Source organism: Dama dama, chromosome 22 (genome assembly GCF_033118175.1).
Source record: "Dama dama isolate Ldn47 chromosome 22, ASM3311817v1, whole genome shotgun sequence".
NCBI lineage: Eukaryota > Metazoa > Chordata > Mammalia > Artiodactyla > Cervidae > Dama > Dama dama.
In genome coordinates, this window is record NC_083702.1 from 22025806 (window position 1) to 22048300 (window position 22495).

At 43.3% G+C, this 22495-nt stretch overlaps 1 protein-coding gene across 5 annotated transcripts in view; it reads left to right on the top strand.

Moving 5' to 3' along the window:
• Nucleotides 1-22495, top strand: part of ETV6 (ETS variant transcription factor 6) — a 276141-nt gene that overhangs the window by 211410 nt on the left and 42236 nt on the right. For all 5 annotated transcript variants that reach the window (XM_061125021.1, XM_061125022.1, XM_061125023.1 and 2 more), the window contains one exon: nucleotides 9928-10092. In XM_061125021.1, the coding sequence (XP_060981004.1) occupies nucleotides 9928-10092 (165 nt within the window). The remainder of the gene's footprint in view (nucleotides 1-9927; nucleotides 10093-22495) is intronic.

The window sequence follows — 22495 nt, forward strand, 5'->3', positions numbered from 1 at the left end:
TATAATATTTTTCCATAAGTTGTTTGAGATTATATATGTCCACATGTTATTTGGTGATTTTTCCATATGAATAGATACTTTTTATAAATATCATGTTATTGGCTGCATCATTTCCTACCAGAGATGTTGTTTATAAATTCCTTAACTATTTCCTTATGGATGTTCCCAGTTTTTTAAACTATTAAAAATAATACTGCAGTGAACATCTTTGTGCATGAACAGTTTCTCTTTGTCTGAAATTATTTTCTTAAGGTAAATTCCCCAAAGTTAACATTTATAGGGTCCTTGAACTATCACCATATTATTTACCAGAAAGATCATGCCAATTTATCTTCCCACTGTTTTCTGTGTACCAGTCTAATGAGCTCAGAGTTTTTAAGAGGATGAAAGAACAACTTACTGAAAAAAAAATTTTTTTTAATACAAAAAATGCAATTTTGCCATCTGCAACAATATGGATATACCCAGCAGGTATTTTGCTAAGTGAAATAAATCAGAAAGAGAAAGACAAATACTGTATAATATCACTTATATGTAGAATCTAAAAAGTACAACCTACTAGTGAATGTAACAAAAAAGCAATAGACTCACAGGTGTAGAGAAGAAATTAGTGGTCACCAGTGGAGAGGATGGGGAGGGAGGAGAAAGATAGGAGGAAGGAAAAAAGAAGTACAAACTACTAAGTGTAAAATAAGCTATAAGGATATATTATACAACACAGAGAATATGGCCAACATTTTATAACTAAATGTGGAGTATAATCTTTAAAGATTGTGAATTACTGTACACTTATATAATATCCTACATCAACTATACGTCAACAAAAAAACAAATTTGAATATATAATGGAGAGATTTTTATTTTTTTAAACTTTATTTTGTATTTGAGTATGGCTGATTAACAATGTTGTGATGATAGTTTCAAGTGAACGGGTGAAGGGACTCAGCCATATGTATATATGTATCCATTCTCCCCCAAACTCCCCTCCTATCCAGCCTGCCACATGTGTGGCAGAGTCCCATGTGCCATACAGTAGGTCCTTGGTTGGTTATCCATTTTAAATACAGCAGTGTGTACATGTCCATCCCAAACTCCTATCCCTTCTTCCGCCCCCTCCGGCAACCATAAATGTTCTCCAGGTCTGTGAGTCTCTTTCTGTTTTGTAAATTCATTTGTATCCTTTCTTTTCAGGTTCCGCATATAAGGGATGTCATACGATATTCCTCATAAAGGAGAGATTTTTTTAGATCTAGACTGTTAAAGCTAAGTGAGCTAAAAACAATGGGCGATACATAAGAAAATCGTGTGTTTGGAGGGCAGTAAGAGAACAAGCATGGTCTCAGCACATAGATTGAGTTGGTGGCAAAGAGAAAACAAAAGTGGACAACTTCTCTCTTTCCTCCCCCTCTTCTATCAAGGAGGGTGATTGTCAGACTGAAACAGGTAGTACAAACTGCCATAAGGGAATTGAAGCCCAAGGCAGATGAGTTGATGATGAAACGAATCTAAGTTGTTCTAAATAGATTCAAGGCTCTTGGCCCAGACAGATGACATCCCAGAATAGAGAATTTACAAGGGTGAAAGGTCACCGATAGTGATCTATAAGGTTTGCAGGAAATGGAAGAGGTCCTAAAAGAGAGAATACAAACCACTGTTTACCCTACGCTCAGAAAAGGAGAAAAGGGAGTATGTACAAACTAAGAATAGCTGACCTGATACAACTTACAGATGAAATTCAGGAGAGATTTTCAAACATGTATGTTATGAACACTTAGGGAAAATTTATTTCTTAGACCCAATCACCTGCTCCTTTTTTTCATCTTCTTCAATTAAGGTGCTGTAGATTTTGTACTTATTGTATTTCTGGACATCAAGAAAGCATTTTATTTGAATGGATGGTTCCTTTTATGGCTGAACTAGAAAGATGTAATCTAAATACCAGAGTAGTTAGGTGGGTTGATAATTGAACACCTGTATGCAAATGGGGCCAGGGCTTCCCAGGTGGCACAGTGGTAAAGAATCCACCTGCCAAGCAGGAGATGTGGGTTATATCCCTGGGTCAATAAGATCCCCTGGAGAAGGAAATAGCTACTCATTCCCGTATTTTTGCCTGGAGAATTCCATGGACAGAGGAGTCTAGTGGGCTACAGTTAGTGGGGTTGCAAAGACTCAGACGCGACTGAGTGTGTGCACACACACCCCCCAAATGGAGCCAATAACTTGATCAGTATCCATCTAGAATGAGGTGGCTGGTTTGTCACCAGAAGGCTCTCTTCTCAGCCCTCAGCTAATCAGCACTTTGTCAGTAACCTGTTGAGCTAACAGATGCTTATCAAAGGCAAAGTTGACATGAAGCTGTGAAGTATAGATGATACTAGATATAGGTCTCAGTCTGGAGGGACTGCTGCAGGCTGGAATGATGATGGAAAATAGCAAGGTAAAAATCTACTACTGGTTAATATACTTCTTCACAGGTGGGTTACAAACAGCAGCTATATATATACAGGATAGGGAGATTATAAAAATAACCATGGTAGTAACTATAAAATGCTCGCTCTATGCCAAATGCTGTCTTTTGTATCTCCTATCATCATTGTATCATCTTACTCTATACTAGCTTTATGTCATCTGCACATTTGACAAACATATCGTCTGTGATTCAGTGGCACTCGCTTGTCAAGTTGAGAGTTGTCCTCATTCTCCAGTTGAGGCAAGTGAGACACAGAGAGGTTAAGAAACTTGGCCGAGATCACTCAGAGTTTCCAAGCTAGTACTCTATGCCCACTTGCTTAAACACTGTGAAAGTTCACACAATCACTGAAACTTCTCTGTCTCTCTCTCTTTTTTTAATCCTGAATTTAATTTAATGTCCTGCCAAAACACCAAAATAAGCTTAGACAGAGGCAAGGAATTAATAAATAGGAACTTTGGGCTAGACTGACTGGGTTCAAATGTTGGCTCTTCTACTGGGTGTGTGACTTTGGCCAAGTCGCTTAACTTCCTAGTGTTCCAGTTTTCTCCTCTGTAAATAAGGATGGTGAATGTTTCTATTGTATAGCATCCCTGTGGGGATTACATGAGTTACAAACAGAAGACATTTAGAGCAGCGCCTGGCACACAATAAATGCTTCTAAGTGTTTGCTGTTCCAGACATCCCTGGGTATCCACGTGGCAGAGTGATTCTAGGACCCACCCCCTGCCCCCCGCCCCCCGCAAGATACTAAAATCCATAGATGCTCAAGCCCCTTACATAAAATCACATAGTATTTGCATGTAACCTACACATACCTTCCCATGTACTTTAAGTCATCTCTAGGTACCTTTATAATTCCTCACACAATGTAAATGCTATGTAATCTGTTGTGACTACAGTGTAAACACAGTGTGAATAGTTGCCAGCACACAGCAAATTCGAGTTATGCCTTTGGGAGCTTTCCGAAGTTTTTTTATTCTGAATATTTTTGATCCGAGGGTGGTTGAATGTGGAACCTCAGTGTAAGGGGCCACTTGAGAATCCATATGGTGAGGTTTGAGTGGGTCTGATTTTCAGTCCCAGCCCCACCAATTCCATTTATTGTGTACTGCAGTTTTCTCCTTTATAAAATGGGACGAATCATCATTGTAGTGAAGACTTGCGTAAATGCTCAGCGTCCGCTATTATTACAAATAAAAACATTGTCCAGAGATAGAAAGGTTCTAATCCTGCCTCCAGTACTGCGTTTAGGAATGGGAGCCACAGAGGATCTCAGGAGGAGGCAGGCAGGCTGGTGAGGCTCTGAAAAAAGGCAGTACCGAATTTCTGTTTGGACCAGTGAAGGATGTTTAATCCAAAGGCAAGATGACTAAGCAAGGAAGTGATAGCTCTCCTCACTATGTCAAGGGTGACAGAATGGTTCTTTGTCATTGGATCAAGTTATGAGACCCCATGGGAGGTTGGAAAGAGTCAGGGAACCTGGGGCAGCTTGACAAGGGTTCAGACTCAACTTTTCCCAGCTTCAGTTTCCTCATGAGTCAGATGGGTAGGGGTTGTCTTCTATCTCTTCTGCTTCTGTCCTCTGAGCCACTGAATCTGCAGCCAATTTCTGTGTATACAGAACGTTTAGGATAAGGGCTGCTTCTGATGAATGTTTACTATAGCAAAAGAGCTTGAATTGAGTATTATGCAAACCAGCAAAATCCTCTAATGACTCTGAGCCCCTATTTCCTCATCTGTCAACTTGAAGTGAGACTTCAATGGGTTTCACAGGGCTTTTTGGAGAATAACCTGAGGGCATCCATGTGAAAGCACCTTCTTAAAATGTTGTTTATTATTGGGTAATTATAACCTATTACCGGGTTATAAATTTTCAAGAATTAGAATATAATAAAAACACTCATAAGCACCAACATCTATTTAAAGTAACTTAATCTGTTTTCCGTGATTCAGAGGAGCCTTCAGGAAGTTATAGAGTCTCTGGGTCATGGTTGTGAGCATAGAGTTGCTCTGTAGAAAAAGGTCCTGGCTGCTTAAGTTCTTTGGATTTTAGGATTCACATTAAGTGGAAGCATGTTGACCATATTAAACCCAAAAGGGAATAGAGATCACATACTCTAAGCCCTTCATTTAACAGATGAAACCGCTGAACCACAGAGAAACTGAGTGACTGGCCCAGAAACACATGTTATTTAATGGCAGACCTGGGAGTAAGATCCAGGTCCCTGCCTCCCAGCATGCTTTCCATCATTAGTTTAAACACAACTCAGAAAGTCTGAAATGAGGCTAAGCGTGTACTGATGAACGTGGTTGATCCTTTGAACGTGGAATTGGAGAACTATCAAAAGGAAGTTTAAGGGTCTGGGTATGTCATTAAAGGGTACGGCCCCATGAACTTGACTTGACCCACTTAGGGGAAAAAAAAAAAGTGCAGTGGAATGCTTAGTAATTTTCTTAAGCATAACAGTTCATTTCTTCTGTATAAAATCATTCTCAGCTACCCTCTGAAATTAAATGACATTCCAAATGCAGGTCTTAGGGTGGCTTTCGCAGGCTTGTTATGTGCACAGGGAGCAACGTGATGTAGGTACAGTATAATAATGGTCTCTTTTTTCTTTTCACTAATGATCATTAACATATATGTTCTCTAACTTTATTGTTTTTTAAAAACATGTATTTATTTATTTGGCTTTGCCGGAGTTTGGTTGTGGCATGCTGGATCTAATTCCCTGACTAGGGATCAAACCCAGGCCCCCTGCATTGGGAGCTTGGAGTCAGCCACTTGACCATCAGAGAAGTCCCTTTGTTGAGTTAATGTTGCAAGAGATAAGTGTGAAACAAGTTACATGTGATGCATTCCTCCCTGGTCTTGCCCTGTGTGCTGTTGCACTAGCAGCTGTCTACACAGGATCAGCGTCTACGCAGCGAGTGCCTGTGAGCAAGTAGCTGGTGATGCAAAGCCTTCCTGGATGCATTAAAAGCAGAGTCTCGCCTCCACCTCCTTACTCTTCCCTTGTATAAATGTATTTCTCCAGGGATCTACAGGATTTTTTTTTTTTTTTTTTTTTTGCTCTATTTTTAGTTCGTTGATAACTTGAGAAACCTCCCAGGATCAAAATCTTGAATAGGGAGGATTCAGTTCACTCGGTCTTTTCTGAATCCTTAATCGATGTTGAAAATGAATCTGAATGGGAAGTCCGTGGGTCAGAGAATGTGGTGCGGAGGAGCACAGACTCAGAAACCAAAACGGCCTGGTTTCGAATCCCAGCTCCTTTTGTGACTCTGGTCGCATGCCTTTGGGCAGATCCCTTAAATGCACTGGGCCTCAGTTCCCTCACCCTGAAACCTTTATCTCATAGGGTTGCTGTGAGCATGCGGTCAAATCAACTGATACTTATAAAGTGCTCAAAATAGTGCTGGATGGTCAAAATGTTTAAAAGATGACTCTGGGTCCAAGGCTGTCACACACAGGCCTTAGGGTCTTGAGGTTTGAGCAAAGGGGGCTTACTTTTCCTCAATTAGAGTAGCAAAGCACATCCTACGTCAGGACTTTTTAAGGAAATAAATAGCAGGGGGACTTGACTGTGAACACCAGAGTTCGTTTGTTTCATTTTAAATGTACTTATTTTTGGCTGTGCTGGGTCTTCATTGCTGCCCACAGGCTTTCTCTAGTTGCGGTGAGCAGGGGCTACTCTCCAATTGTGGTGCACGGACCTCTCATTGCAGTGGCTTCTCGTTGCATAGCATGGACGCTAGGGCGTTCGGGCTTCAGTAGTTGTACATGGGCTTAGTTGCCCTGTGGCACTGTGGAATCTTCCCAGCCCAGGGACTGAACCCATGTGCCCCTGCATTGGCAGGCGGAATTCTTGAACCACCAGGGAAGTCCTGCACACCAGAGTTTATTATCAAGCCTCTTTCTAGCTCAGTGAATGTGTCCACATTCTCTCCTTGGAAGAGCGGTGGCAGTTCTGATAGATTTGTAGCCTGGCCTCCAGCAGGTAGCTTGGTCTGTCGGGGTCACTTTTGTAAAACTGCTGGAATCACCATGGTGTTTCCTGAACTGACTGGGACTCACCCAGTCCCTTGAGCCCACAAGCCCAGAGCCTTAAAGTGGGTCCCCTGGCAAGGGGGTTTCCGCGTTATGGTTTTGCTTGCTTCGGGGGCTGGGCTGTAGGAGAAATTAATGGGAAGTGAAAAGAGAAACAGTTGTTCTCAACCAGCAGGTCTGTTTGGAGTGTGTGACTCTTCTTGTATTTAGGGAAAAGATTACTCATGAGTATTTTCTTCCATAGAATATAAAGAACCTCAAATTACTACTTGCGTCCCCCACCCCCTTCTCACCCGCCTCTCTTGTTTCCGTGTCTCCTCTGCAGAAACTTCAGCATTTTACTCTCGTTTCCCCTCCCGAGTGGGATTCGGTTCTGTATTTGCCTTGGCACTCGCACTTCCAATAAGCAACCCCATCCTTTTTCCTGTTTCTGACTGAGCATCTTCTGCTCTGTGGTCCTCTCACCGCCAGGCACTTCCTTCGGCCACGCTTGGCCGGTCCTCATATTTGTCCCCAAAGGGCTGGCTGTGCTCTCGCTGCTCATGCGAAGGAGAAGAAAAGTCCCCAATAACTAGTCACCCTGCTGTTCCTCCTCAGAGGTGACAGCATTGACTGTGGAAGCCAACTCTTAAGGTTTCTTCACTGGTTCAGAAGTTGAGATCTTGCTGAGCCGTTTTCATGCCCATCCCCACCTCCCTATGGTCCCAGGTATGCATCTTTAAGGTCATTGGAAAGAGTTGGGGTACCTCCTATGTCCAGGAACCATTTTTTAAAACTTTTAAGAATACAGTTCTTAAAGATTACAGTTATCACGAATATTGGCTGTATTTCCCCATGTTGTACCATACACCCTTGAGCCTGTACATCCTTCAAACCTCCCACTTCACCCACCCCTGTTGCCCCCCTGCCACTAGTAACTACTAGTTTCTTCTCTATACCTGTGAGTCTGCTTCTCTTTTGTTATATTCACTAGTTTGTTATATTTTTCAGATTCCACATATAAGTGATACCATACATTATTTGTCTTCCTCCAATTTATTTCACTTAGCATAAGGCCCTCCAAGTCCATCCATGTTCAAGGACCATTTTTCATAGGCATTCCTTCTTGACCCAGTCAAGAGTCCAAAACAAAACCCTGAATTCTTTAGTGGCTGTGTGTATTCTAAAGATCATAGAGCAGTAACATATTGCATGGTATTATTTTACAGTCCCCCTTTACTCCCCATGTGAAAAAAAAAAATTAAAAACCAAGAAAAAAAACTTTATGTTGCTGTATTAGTCACTCAGCCATGTCCGACTGTTTGTGACCCCATGGACTGTAGCCCACCAGGCTCCTCTGTCCATGGAATTCTCCAGGCAAGAATACTGGAATAGGTAGCCATTCCCTTCTGCAAGGGATCTTTCCCACCCAGGGATCAAACCTGGGTCTTCTGCAAAGCAGGCAGATTCTTTACCATCTGAGCCTCCAGGGAAGCTCATCTCTAGCTTCAGTGCCCATAGTTCTTTATCCATGTCCAACACAGTGGACCAGTTTCAGAAGGACTCCCCCAGAGTTCAAGGAAACCAGCTGCCATTCCGTAAAACTAGACTTTGCAAAGGAGCCACCTGGAAGACTGGTCCTGCCCAGACACCCTGGATCTTCTCAAGGGCACTGAGCTATTCCATTTCCTCATGCACCCAGGAGGAAACGTAGCCCATCCAAATAGGCCAGTTCTTTGTGATGTTTGACAGGTGAAAGGTCCTTCTTTCCAGGGTCAGACTGAAGGACACTGTCAGAGCACACTCAGAGTCCCCTTAGCAAGTTTAAGTAACCACCAGTAAATAACAGGCTGAAGCTCCTCTTAGCAAACATTGATTCTGTTGTATTTGAGCTGTTAGTTCATACAATATTTTAGAGAATAAAGCACTCTTGAGCATCTGGCTTTTAACCCATCGGTTCTCAAACACTTGGTTTCAGGATTTCTTTCGGTCTTTTAGAATTATTGAAGACCCCAAAGAGCTTTGCTCACGTGGCTTTTATCTATCTATCTATATTGGAAATTAAAACCAAAAAATTTTACTATTTGTTGTAATATGTATCAAAATATGTGTTAACTTGCTGAAAAATAATAAGCCAAGTATATGTTAACATAAATATGTATTTATGAATATGTTTTTCAATACCAAAAAAAAAAAATCAGTGAAAGAGTGGCATTGTCTTACATTCTGCAAGTCTTTTTCATGTCTGGCTTCATTTTTAAAAAGGCTGGATTCTTGTGTCTGCTTTAATATCACATGCTATGTAGCAGCTAGAAAATTCCACTGTATGCTAATAAAAGATTGAGAATAGAACAACACCAACAGAAAAAACAAATAATCTCTTCATAGTGTTACAAAGAGTTTTGACTTCTTAGACTCCCTGAGAAGGTCTTGGGAACCTCGAAGGGTGCCTGGATCACACTTTGAGAATCACTGTTCTCTAAACCACTTGTATGATATGTCAAAGGTTTTCCCCAACCACAGAATAAAATGAAAACACAGACTCACAGTCAGGCTTCCAGACAGAGACCCAGCCTGAGCCATCCTCTTGGCCTCAGGGGCCACCCTCTCTGCAGCCCAGTCCTGGTCCTACTCAGAGTGCAAGTGCCACCCCCACCAGGAAGTTCTAACATGAACAAGCACCTGTTATCCTTACCTTGCCCTCTCATTCCCAGAGGCTAGGCTGATAGTGTCCCTGAGACGAGTGAGTTGCTCTTTCTGGAAGAAGTTGCAGGGAACACTATATTATTTGACATCTCTGGCAGGTCCAGCCCCACTCTGAAACATTCTCACTTCAAAAGGACACGGGGCTGCCATCAGATCAGTTCTGTGCATGGAATTCTCCAGGCAAGAATACTGGAGTGGGTTGTCATGTCATACTCCATGGGATCTTCCCGACCCAGGGATCAAAGCCGGGTCTCCTGCATTGCAGGCAGATTCTTTACCTCTGAGCCACCGGGGAAGCCCTGTGATTCTACAGTTGCCTCCAAAGCCCACTGACATTATTTTGACTCTGCATCCCCTCAGGTGCTTCAGGCCACCATAGAGCTGCCCCTTCAGGACAGACTGGGAATCCACATACCCCTGGAACTGGAGCTGGGCAAGGAAGAACAGGGCTGGGAGACCTATGGTTCCTTAAAGACACGAAAAGCAGTTCTCTCCCCCCACACACATTTTGCCTCTAAATAAAAAAATTCATTTGATACCACACTTTGACACTCATGAAGCTAAAGTTCTACCTGAGATTCAGAGTTGAACCCCAAGGGCTCTTCAGACATGGAGACTGAGTTTTGTTAACCATTCAGAAATCTTTTCCCTTTATTTCAGCTGTCTAACTGATGAGATCTTTTTTCTCTCTTTCCTTTCTGCCTTGCTCTCTCTCCAACAGGCTTGCAGCCAATGTTCTGGAGCAGAGATGACGTAGCCCAGTGGCTCAAGTGGGCTGAAAATGAGTTTTCTCTAAGGCCGATTGACAGCAACACGTTTGAGATGAATGGCAAGGCTCTCCTACTCCTGACCAAAGAGGACTTTCGCTACCGGTCTCCTCATTCAGGTGAGAGTCTGGACTCCGGACATGGGCTCAGCCTGGGAAGTCTGGTCTCCATCGCTGGCCTTTGTCACCACTCACCCTCCCAGGAGATCTCCACGTCAGGTCGCCGTGAACGCAAGCGCAGTGACCCTGCTTAGTGGAGGGCGGATCCTGCTGACGTGGGCCAGTGTGAGGGGAGAAGAAGAAGGGTTTCCAGGTCCGGGAGAAACTTTCAGGAGAAGTGACCTAGCTCAGACCTATAGACCCTGGAACTTAAGGGATCCAAGTGTACCACCATATAAGGAAGAAAGTCCGTTCTTGCCCTTTCTCTCCACCTTGCTTCTGATTCTGAAGTGTTTCAGAAGAGATGCTTGAGAGTGAGTGTAGAATGCAAACTGCTTATTTAAAAACAGACAGGAGAGGGCAGGGAATGAGTGGTGCTAAGGCAGGAGGAGTAGAAGGGGAAGGAGAAACAAGTGAATGGGTGAGAAGGGCTGGGGAAGGTAGAGATCCTTCTGCCCAGGCAATTTGAGACCTAAATTCAAAGGGCTTTAGGTGATTTCTTTTGGAAGTTGTGAATTTTTTGAAGTAATGAATCTTATTTTGAATAGTTTGTGTGTTGGTATTAGTCATTCAGTCATATCCAACTCTTTGCAACCATATGGACTATAGCCCATCAGGCTCATCTGTCCATGGGATTCTCCAGGCAAGAATACTAGAGTGGGTTGCCATTCTCTTCTCCAGGGGATCTTCCCAACCCAGGGATCAAACCTAGGTTTCCTGCATTACCGGCACATTCTTTACCATCTGAGCCACCAGCAAAACCCAAGAATAGTTTGTACAACTCTTGAAGGATACAAGTGACAGTTTCCTCTGGCTCATCTAACAAGAAAGATTTATCTAAATAAGAGCTCCTAAAACCACATGGAAAAGTTTCCTTCAGTAAGAAGCTTTGGTACCTGCAAAATGTATTGCTGATATGGATAAGAACTCAAACAGACTTTCTAATTTCACTTCTCACACTTGATGGATATTTTTTCCTTAAATTTTTTGTGATGTGGACCATTTCCAAAGTCTTTATTGAATTTGTTACAATATTGCCTCTGTTTTATGTTTTGGCTGTAAGGCATGTGGGATCTCAGGTCCCCGACCAGGGATTGAACCTGCTCCCTTTGTGTTGGAAGGTGAAGTCTTAACCACTGAACCACTGAGGAAGTCCCCTTTGTGGATTTTTAGAAGAGATTTGGGAACTCCCTATGTCCAAGGGGAACCTCGGTCTTGGGTTTCTGCCTCTTGAGGGCAGTTATTCAAGGACCCACGGGTCCTGCCTCTGTGAAGTCTCTTTGCTGCCCCCACTTTGATGTCACTTGTCTGGCAGAGACCCTTTCTTCCTTGACTTAAGGGCAAAGGTTCCACACAAGGTCTTGGCTTTTTCCCCAACTACATTCACCCTTATTTACTCCTGGAGACCGGCCAGGAGTTAATAAACTAGCTAACCGTCCTGAGGAAACGGCCTGTCACACAGGGCAAGATAAGGATGTGTATAGAACTGTAGTGTTGCCCCAGCTTTTCCCAGTTGCAGCAGAACCGTTTAGAGGAGGAAATGATAAAGGGGAAGTTTCCCCCAGAAGTACAGATGTTCATGGAAACTTGAAAACTTCTACAGCTGAAAACCAGGGCACTGTGAAGGTTTTAGCAGGGACACAGACATTCTTGAAACATTTCATCTTCCATCATTGGTTCTTTCTGTAGCCTCAGGATAAGAAAACTGTAAAACAACGATATAAATAAATAAAACCAACCTGAAAGGAACCTCGAGAGTTCCTTTTAATTTAATGCAAAAACACTTCCCTTTTCTGTTCCAGTGGAAACTCAGAGATTAAACTCAAAGGGGCAAAGGTACCCATCTGGAGGGAAAAGTACGCTAGCTCGTCAGTGTTCAGGAGAAGTCATTCATGTCGGGCAAACACAGGAAAACACAATGATGTATTTTAAGTTGACTTGATTTAGACCTTGGGCATGCTTTCCTCTTTGTAAATCTGCCTCTCCCTCCCCTCATATCTCAGGTACACCCTTTTTTTATTTTAACTTTCTGTTTTGTGCTGTAGTATAGCCGATTAACAGTGATGTAATAGTTTCAGGTGGACGGCAGAGGGGCTTAGTCATACATAGACATATGTCCAGTCTCCTCCAAACTCCCTTCTTATCCAGGCTGCCATAGAAACATTGTCAGGAGCTTCTTTTTGTTGCTGATTTTTTATTTCTCCAGTGACTTCTCAACTTTCCTAAAAGCTGGGAGCAGAGACATACCAAACCTGTCAGTACATCCTTGCCAGTTTGTCGGGTGTTTGCAGGGAGAGCCGTGTGGGAGGCTGGAAGGGAGCCCGCCGCCCCATTGAGGGCAGGATCACACCGAACCTGAAGGCAGGGGCAGCTGGGGAAGGAGAGAGCAGAACGAATGGGCCTCAGAAAAGGACGGGGGCTGCTGTGGAACGTGCAGGATGGAACTGCGTGACGGGTCATTGGAGCAGCGTTAACTTGGCTTTGGGTGGCCATGAGGAAGCCCGCCTGGAGGTGGAAGAGGCAGCGTTAGGCGGGTGCGCTAGTCGGGACGTGGTTGCCATAGCCTCAATTCGGAGGGAGCAGCAGAAATTTATTCTGTGAGTGTTCCCTGAGCAGCTCCATGCCAGAGGACAAGAGAGCTGGCTGAGGGAGTTAAGGGAGAGAGAAGTGATTTCCAGCCGGGTTGTCAGATGAGGCTCAGTTGTGTGGTAGCTGAGCCAGACTTTGAAAGCTCTGAAAGGTGAGCAAGAGGCCAGGAGGGAAAGGTGTTGAGGAGGAAGTGAGACCAGTTCATGTGAAGGAGGACCTTGGAGAAGAGTTTTCTTTTGAAACACTGTTCATCATTACTCATCACCCCTCACACTTGTCTGCTTGCCTCTTCAAGTTCTGCTACTTTCTCCAGGAACACTTTCCCTGACTCTCCCGTCCCCACATCCCTGGTTCCACCCTGCCTTCCTTTCCTCCACGTCTCCCCGCCTCAGTCTGGGTGAGGTGCTGGTCCTCATGTTTTTTCCTTTTGGCTGCACCACATGGGGGGTTTTACTTCCCTTAGAGAGTGAACCTGTTCCTCCTGCATTGGAAGCACTGAGTCTTAACAGCTAGATCACCAGGGAAGTCCTGTTGATCCCCTTTTCTATTCAGTCGCTCAGTTGTGTCCGACTCTTTGTGATCCCATGGACCGCAGCACGCCAGGCATCCCTGTCCTTCACCATCTCCCGGAGCTTGCTCAAACTCATGTCCATCGAGTTGGTGATGCCATCCAGCCATCTCTGTCATCCCCTTCTCCTCCTGCCTTCAATCTTTCCCAGCATCAGGGTCTTTTCTAATGAGTCAGTTCTTTGCATCGGGTGGCCAAAGTTTTGGAGCTTTAGCATCAGTCCTTCCAGTGAATATTCAGGACTGATTTCCTTTAGGATGAACTGGTTGGATCTCCTTGCAGTTCCAGGGACTCTCAAGAATCTTCTCCAGCATCAGAATTCAAAAGCATCAATTCTTGGGCACTCAGCTTTCTTTATAGTCCAATTCTCACATGCATGACTACTGGAAAAACCATAGGTTTGACTAGATGGGACTTTGTCAGTAATGTAATGTCTCTGCTTTTTAATATGCTGTCTAGGTTTGAGGTTTGTCATAGCTTTTCTTCCAAGGAGCAAGCATCTTTTGATATCATGGCTGTAGTCATCATCTGCAGTGATTTTGGAGCCCAAGAAAATAAAGTCTGTCACTGTTTCCCTATCTATTTGCCATGAAGTGATGGGACCAGATGCCATGATCTTAGTTTTTTGAATGTTGAGTTTTAAGCCAGCTTTTTTATTCTCCTCTTTCACTTTCATCAAGAGGCTCTTTAGTTCCTCTTTGCTTTCTGCCATGAGGGTGCTGTCATCTCCATATCTGAGGTTATTGATATTTCCCCCGGCAATCTTGATTCCAGCATGTGCTTCATCCAGTCTGGCATCTGGCATGATGTACTCTGATTATAAGTTAAGTAAACAGGGTGACAATATACAGCCTTGACATAACTCCTTTCCCAGTTTGGAACCAGTCTGTTGTTCCATGTCTGATTCTAACTGTTGCTTCTTGACCTGCATACACATTTCTCAGGAGGCAGGTAAGGTGGTCTGGTATTCCCATCTCTTTAAGAATTTTCCACAGTTTGTTTTATCTCAGGGCATTTCCTAATTCTGTCATGGCCCCTGACACACACACCCAGGGTTCACACTGTGATACATGAGATTGTTTTCTATTCCATATCCTCTCTCAGAGTAGAAAGTTCAGGCTGCGTCCTGTTCAGCTGCTGTGTCTCCAGTGTCTAGCACAGAGCATGACATCTGGTTGGCACTCAATAAATATTAGCTGAATTATGACCCAACCCAAGAGTATCTTACAGCCAGTTAAGCAGTTTGGATGTTATTTTGCAAATAATAGGAAACCACTGAAAGGTTCTGATCAGGAGAAGGATATGACTGAAGCTCTCCCTTTGGTATAGTCAGTCCCCTACATACGAAATTAGTTCTATTCTGAGAGCATATTTGTTAAGTCTAGGTTTTGCATAAGTTCAACATAGTTAGCCTCAGTACCCAACTAACACAATCTATTTAGTACTGTACTGTAGTAGGTTTATAATACTTTTCACACAAATAATACATTTTAAAAAACAATAAATGAAGCATTTTTTATGTTACACTATAGTATCTTGAAAAATGTAGTAGTGTAGTCCAACCGCTGGCATACAGGGGCTGGCATCCAGTGACCAGGCAAGAAGAGTTACTGACTGGAGGAGGGAGAGTAGGGAGTGGATGGTGGAGCTGAAGGACCATCAGCGGTAAGAGATGGAGGGCAAGCACATTCACATCTTTGAAAGTTTGCAACTTGAAGGTTTGTGTGTAGGAGACTTGCTGTACAGACGCTTGCCATCCGTGCATAGGGTAGCTTCACTGGGTCATTAAAAGCAGGAAAACTAGGTACAGTGCTACTGCTACCATCCTAATTTGAGACACTGAAGTCCAGAACGGAATCAGTGACACCAAAATAATATGCTTTAGGCATGAAATGGTTATCCTGGCATTTTGGCCAAGTGATGCCAGAACATTCAGGAAGATGTGCCCTTTTCTGCAGAAGTCTAAGATAGAAGCCAGGCTAAGCTGGGAATAATAGATTTCAGAGCATCCCCTATTACATCGAGCTGACAATAAAGATAAATCTATGTTGTAGGTAACTTACTTTTAAGGCAGCAACCAGAAAGCCATGGACAGAATATCAAGGTGATACCTGCCAGTAGGGGCTATCAGAAAACTTGCCACAGAACAGGAGTATTGTCAGAGGAATTGGAAGACAGAAATAAGAAGATGAGATGAGCCTTCCCATGAGGTAGGTAGCCAGCCAGCAAGGTGAAGAGGGCGTGATATACCTGCTCACCTTCTCCTTAGACAGAGACAATGTATAAATAGAAAACCTTGTTTCTCTCTCATAGGAAACGTTTGGCATGCTTCTGTTGACCTCCACTTTGCTCTTGGCCTTCAATGTAGTAGATGTCACAAGGTCCAGATTCTATACACATCTCTTCCACACATGCCATCACCTCATTTGCTCTTACCTTCCTTGTCCATAAAATAGAATATTCAACCTGGGGAATCCCAAACTCTCTTTATAGTTCAACCCAACTTCAAACACTGAAGGTGTTAAGCTTTGAGTAAGCATTATGACTTCCCACCTATAGGCAGTAAATAGATACTTTGGTCTCCTTCATGACTGTATACCTTGGAAAAACCTAGACTTTACCCAGTTTTTTCCTGTCTTAATCTTTTTTGCTGCATAAGACAAAGCAGCAGCAGCTTCTCACTAGTCATAGGGTTGCTAGAATGAAACAAAAGGATCTGATGGCCCATCACCATGAATGGATGTTTACAGCTTCCTCCTGTTTCCTGCCTGGCCTCACCCAGAGTTATGTTCTCTGTACATAGAAATAACATTCCTTGACACAACTCATCCCATAGGTAGACAGGAGAGAACAAGAGTTCGATGAGTTATAATTAGTTGAACTATTAAGATACCTTCAGTCAAATACAGTAGCCTCCTTGAACCCCACATTCTCCAACCAATTAAACAAACTACATTTATGCTGTCCACTTTCAGGACAAAGGTCCTCCCTTTTCAACCACTAAACTAAAACAGGGAACGTTGAGAATATATTAAGATATCATCTCCAACAGAAGATGTCAAAGTTGAATATAAATGGTAGCTTTTCTTTGAAATAATCTCCTAATCAGGATATACCAGGATGACAAATTTATAATGTTCACAAAGTTAAGGGAAAAGTGTAAAGGAATATCTATTTTATAAAACCTCACCCAGACAGGATTATTTTACCCAGTCCTTGGGCGACTGGGTAGTTATCACATTAAATGGTCTGGGATGATTCAATTCAAAGGAATTTCATTGAATTTTATGAATTTATTGAATGCCTTGAAATGAATAACTCCAACTGTGACTTGATCTCTTTGAGAGACTGAGAAAACACATTAATCAGAAGGAACAGACAAGTTAGCATTGATATTAATACTCTCACTTAGAGTTATCCATTGCAAGATACTCAGGTGGGATGTATTTATGTATCCCTTATTAAAAGAACAAAAAGTGTTATTAATTTAATTCATATTAGACTTTTTAATCAATGCCTTTTAAAAAACAAGAAATGTTCAAAGTTCCTTCAGTTTAATTCAGCAAAAAAAATGTATTGGGGTTTTACTAAGTAAATGAGTTTTTAACATACTGGAGTGTGATGTTACAAAGTGTTTCTTCCTTTCCAGCCCACCAGAATCTTTTTCTTTGGAAATGTGCTTTGCTTGTGACTTTCAGAGATAGTAAAATTTCTTTTAAAGGTTAAAAAGGTCTGTATCTACATGTGTTTCCTGGGAAACCAACCTGCCTATTAATCTCTATTATGCAGTGGTAGGTGGTTTGCTGGCTTGAGTCCACTGGCTGCTTTAGTCTCAAGTCACAGAGTCTGAGGGCATGGGTCACAGAGAGGAATTTTAGCCCTGAAGTGTGGGATTTCCAACAAACACGACCCTTGACTGAAGATATCCAGAGTTGCCTCTCTCTTCTCTTTCTGTGTCTTTGAGCAAAACAAGCCAAAAATATGTGTATTACCCATCAGCAAAGTGCCCAGATAAATCAATTACAGGAAACTCACGGAATTTGTTAGCGTTTCGCTTATCCCATTGGTGAAATATTGGTGGTGACTGACGGATTGCTCTGCTATGCGGAGTCATATTTTAACATGTGAAACATACAGTACTTCCTGTAGTTGACAGTGCATACTTATGTCACAATATTTAGATTTTCTCACGAACTTATTCTTTGGTTTACCTTACCTTATCTTCTGTATGCAGGTAAAGGCAGTTCTTTCTAGATGTCTTCCTAACTGAGTGAGTCTCCTCTTAAATATCATATTCAGAGACTTCCCTGGTGGTTCAGTGGCTAAGACTCCATGCTTCCAATGCAGGGGGGCCTAGGTTCAACCCTTGGCCAGGAACTAGATCCCACATGCTGCAACTAATTAAGAGTTCACATGCCACAACTAAAAATCCAGCATGCTGCAACTAAGACCTGGCTCAGCCAAATAAATAGATAAGTAAATATTTAAATATATATATAATATTTATGTTAGATATATATTACATATGTATAATATCCCAATTTTCCCACAACCTGCTCCCTTTTTTTTCCCCAGGATCTCTGTCCAAGACATAGATATCAAATAAATTTCAAATATTTGTTCCTAAGTGAAAGAGGAATTTATTTTTATGGTCACAGAAAGCACTCTGTATTAAATTAAAAGATTTGTAATTCAATCAGGCTATAAAAACGGATTGAGTGGAATGCTTGGAAACGAAGACAGAGCAGAGCTGGAATGCCAAGCAGTCCCATGATGGGAATGTTCTTAGACCACCAGTGGGATCTCCCAGGCCTGTGTCTGAGTTGGTGTTTTCACTGTTGAATTTATTATGAAACTGAAGGGACTGAGGCCTCAGACGTCATTTTGAACCTGTCACAGGCGGAAAAGAGCAGCAGAGAGTTTTCTGACAAATCTGAATAGTGTCCCTCCCACACCATATATGCTGTTATTTTTTTGTAACTGGTCAGAGGGAAACTAAAATCTCTGAATAAAAACAGAAGATAGAGAAAAAGAAAAGAGCACGCTTTGCAAATGTAAGAATGTGTTACTTCTGATAATCTTCATGGGAGGATGTGTACATAGTAAATTGTCACCTCTGAAAAATGCCGGTTTTTAATAATGTGAAGATTCCGCTTTAAACCTACTGAACCCAAGAAGGTAAACGCTGTGAAACCCCATGGCGAGGGGCTCTGGGTAGCCCTATCAATGACACTCTGCATTGGTCCGATTCTTCTGGAGAATAAGCAGTGTATAATAAGAACTTTAAGACTAATCATACCCTTTCACTGATAACACCGTTTTAGGAAAAGAGAATTCCCATGGAGGCAATCCAATAGGGAGTCAAAAAAGATACCCTTAGTAATTCTGTACTCATGACGGTGAAAACTGGAAATGCCCACACCACCCCCAGTAGGGGACTGATTGGCTTTAAAAAAATATGGAGAATATAAACATAGAGAAATACACCATAGCTTTACAGCCACTCACTGAGACACTTCAGTAAATCATACAGGCCTTATGGGTCATGTTCAGAACTTTAAATGTTATTTTAAAGACAGGTGGAAGCCATTCACGGTCTGAAGCAGAGACTAGCTTGATGAAACACAGAACTGAGGAGTGGGATGTAGGGCAGTCGGTAGATGCATTGGCAGTGACTGAAACTAAGACATCCAGCAGGGAAAAGCGGGTGATTCAAGGAATATTTAGAAGGCAGGGTCTGTAACTCTTGGTGGTGTTGAGTGAGGAGGAGAGAGTCAAGGATAAGTCCTGGCTTCTGACCCAGTCAGCTGGGGATTTACTGCAGTAGGAAGCACCAAGGGTTGTAGAGGCGTTTATGTCGAACACAGAAGACGTGCGATGCCCGGGTGACAGGCAAGAGGACGTGTGTAGGAGGTAACCGAAGGCTCTGAAGGTGAGGCGGGGTGTCTGACGGGAGTAGATGTAGTAGAGACCGGCTGCCGGCAGCCATGGAGGGGCTGAGATTACCCAGGAGGAAGGCAATGAGAGGCCTGGGAGCCTTAAAGGTTGAGGAAGCAGGGAGAGCAGAAAACCAGGAGATGAGCCGTGTCTGAAGCTGTGGGGTGATCTAAGCCAGGGAGAGACCGTGACTAGTGGTGATGATGTAGCTGAGAGGCAAGCACATCGCCCTTTGGCTTTTGATGAGCTGGAGGTGACCTTGGCAAGAGCACCCTTGTACCTTCCTCCCACCTTCCCCCATCCCACCCCTCTGGGTCGTCACAGAGCACCAAGCTGAGCTTCCTGAGCTGGACGACAGGTTTCCACTAGCTAGCTCTGTTACATGTGGCAGTGCGCGTCCATCAATCCCAGTCTCCCGGCTCATCCCCTCCCCCACCCCGTGTCCGCATGTCCATTCCCTACTTCTGCATCTCGATTCCTGCAAATAAGGAGGGGCTATACATCCAGGGTTAGCTGATTCACTTCGTTGTACAGCAGAAAGCAACACAGCATTGTAAAGCAACTATACCTCAATTTAAAAAAAATAAAAAGAGCACTTTGGAGAGGGTTGGAGTGGAGACCAGAGGGCCCAGGGGAGCGCACGGAGGCGGGCATAGTGATAACAGAGTTGGACAGCTCCTCGGGAAGTTTGGCTGGGATGGGAAGAGAAACAGGGACAGCACCTGGAGGGGAAGATGAGGACAGAGTAGGGTGTGTGTGTGTGTGTGTGTAGAAGACAGAAAACACTTGGAGCTACTTAAATGCTAAAGGGAAGAAACCCACAGGAAGAAGTTGAAGATACCCTGTGCAGTAGGACAGGGAAAAAAACGGTGAACTAGAAATATGTGTATGAAATTATGTCAGCTGGAAAAAAAATTCCATTCTTATGAATGTGACTTTATGAAACTTATGTGTGTCCTTGAAAGACAGAAAGTATTGAAGCAGAGCAAATAGTTCCCAGACTTTTTTGGAGACACGTCAGTTAATGATTATCCTAGTCACAAGGGGTACCATCTCCTGAGCACATAGGAGAGCAGACCTGGGCCTGACGCTTATTCACATCATCTCATTTAATCCTCATAACAGCCCTGCCAAGTCTAGGCATTGTTCTCATCTGATACAAAAGAATATTTAAGCCTTGAACCAAGGCTCAAAGAGAAAAGGTAGTTTGCCTCAGGACATGCAGCTAATGAATAGAGGAACCGGGATTCAAACCTGGGACTCCCTTGCTCCAGACCCCAAGCTCTTTCTTCTAAAAGTAAAGAAACGTAGGTAAGTTTAACCCTCTAAACAGCATCTTTATGTTCTTGGTCTTCAGACACTGGTAAAATTGCTAAGGCAACTTGCAGCAGTTTTGTTCACTCTCTCTACTGCTCGTTTCAAACAAATTGCAAATAAAACAATAGAATTTAGGATTCTCGAAGTAGATGCCTAGGTTATAACATCAAGGTCACTGATACCTTGTATACTTGATACTGTGTATACAGTGTATACAAAATTGTATATATGTGTTTAGTTTGTGGGTTTCTCTGTGTGTGTGTGTGTGTATGCATGTATCTAGGAGTATATCTAGGGTTTATAGGACCTGAAGTTATAATTTGAAGACACACAGTTCTAGGTTTCCTTTTGTTTCTTTTTTTAAATTTTATTTATTTATTTGTGGTGGTGTGCCGGCTCTCTGCTGCTGTGCACGGGCTTTCTCTAGTTGAGACAAGTGGGGGCTACTCTCTAGTTGTGGTGTGCAGGCTTCTCGTTGTGGTGGATTCTTTCGTTGCAGAGCACAGACTGTAGGCCGTGTGGGCTTCAGTAGTTGTAGGGGAGGGGCTTCGTTGCCTGCACCAGGGATCAAACCCATGACCCCTGCATTGGCAGGCGGATCCTTAACCACTGAGCCTGGTAGGAAAGTCCCCTAGGTTTCCTTTCCTGGGACTATGCAAATGAAGGCCCCTGAAACTCACTAGCTTCACAGCAAACCCACTTGTGCATGCATGTGGATACATGAACCATGTGTGTTTGCTTGAAGATTGAGGGAGAAACCCACAAAAGCTATTGTCCCTTAAACAATAGCCTTGGTTTCATTGCTTAGTACAATGGAAGCATCTTTTAGGGTTAGTACTAGTTATTTCTTTTCTGGGAAGACAGAGAAGATTTATCAAGGACTGAATAGGCCAAGAGTTTCTTGAACAAGTGCCTTGAATTCAGGCCAGTGGTCATTTGCTTTGTTAGATATATGGCTCATGCTCTTTATATAGCAGGCAAATAAATATAACTTCTTTTTAAATATCTTCTTTATTCCAGCGATCTTTTTGTTAATATCACTTTTGAGATGTCATCTCCTGTGTATATGAAGATTTTCAGAATGTAGCCAGAAAGCATACTGGGTGCTGGAGGAACTGGGGGCCAGTGAAGATGGAAAACGATCGGGGGGGCACCTTTATTTATTTAGGAAACTGTTGCAGATGGAACACATATGCTGTGCTGCTCCAAAAGCCAAAAACTAGGAACCGAGGTACATAAGATTACAGAGGCCAGCTTCCAGCCCAACAGAGGAACCTTCTAGCGACTAGAGCTGTCCAAAAATGGTTTGCTTATGCTGTGGCCGGCTGCCCATCATGGAAGTACTCAGCCAAAGCTACTTCTTGGCAGGGGGCTTTTGCTGAACACAGGTTCGACTCCATCTAAGAAACTTGTAGAATCTTAAGATTCCAAGTCATTATCGGGCACAAAATATTCCTGCCAGGCACACACAGCAGCACACACAGTGGGTTGGTTTTGCCCCAGAGTAGTGATGTTTGTGCTAAGCCAGCCACGATCCCCAACTGAGCTCCTGGTCGCCAAGGAAACATGTCTGTGGATGGACTGGTCCAGTACTCTACGGTCTTAGAATCATGTTTTTCCCTAACCTGGGACCCTGGGCCCGGGCTCCCACCCTTTAGCTAGCTGTCACAGGTGTCACTTCCAAATGCTGTCTTACTAGTTCTTGAAACTTAGGTAAGGAACTGGCCGAGCTCTGCCTGACCTCCTCTCCCCAGCTCACTCTGCCTGGCTCCCTTTGCCAATTTTGGGATGAAAGGCTGCAGAGAGGCAGCACAAGGGCCTGGGGAAGTACAGGGCAGAGCACGGGTCAGCCCGGCTTAGCCCATCAAGCCAGGGTGAGGCGTCCCGAAAGACCAAGATGGGGGAATGGCCTCAGTCCGCCTTGCCTTTTCTAAAAGGGGAACATAACCGTGA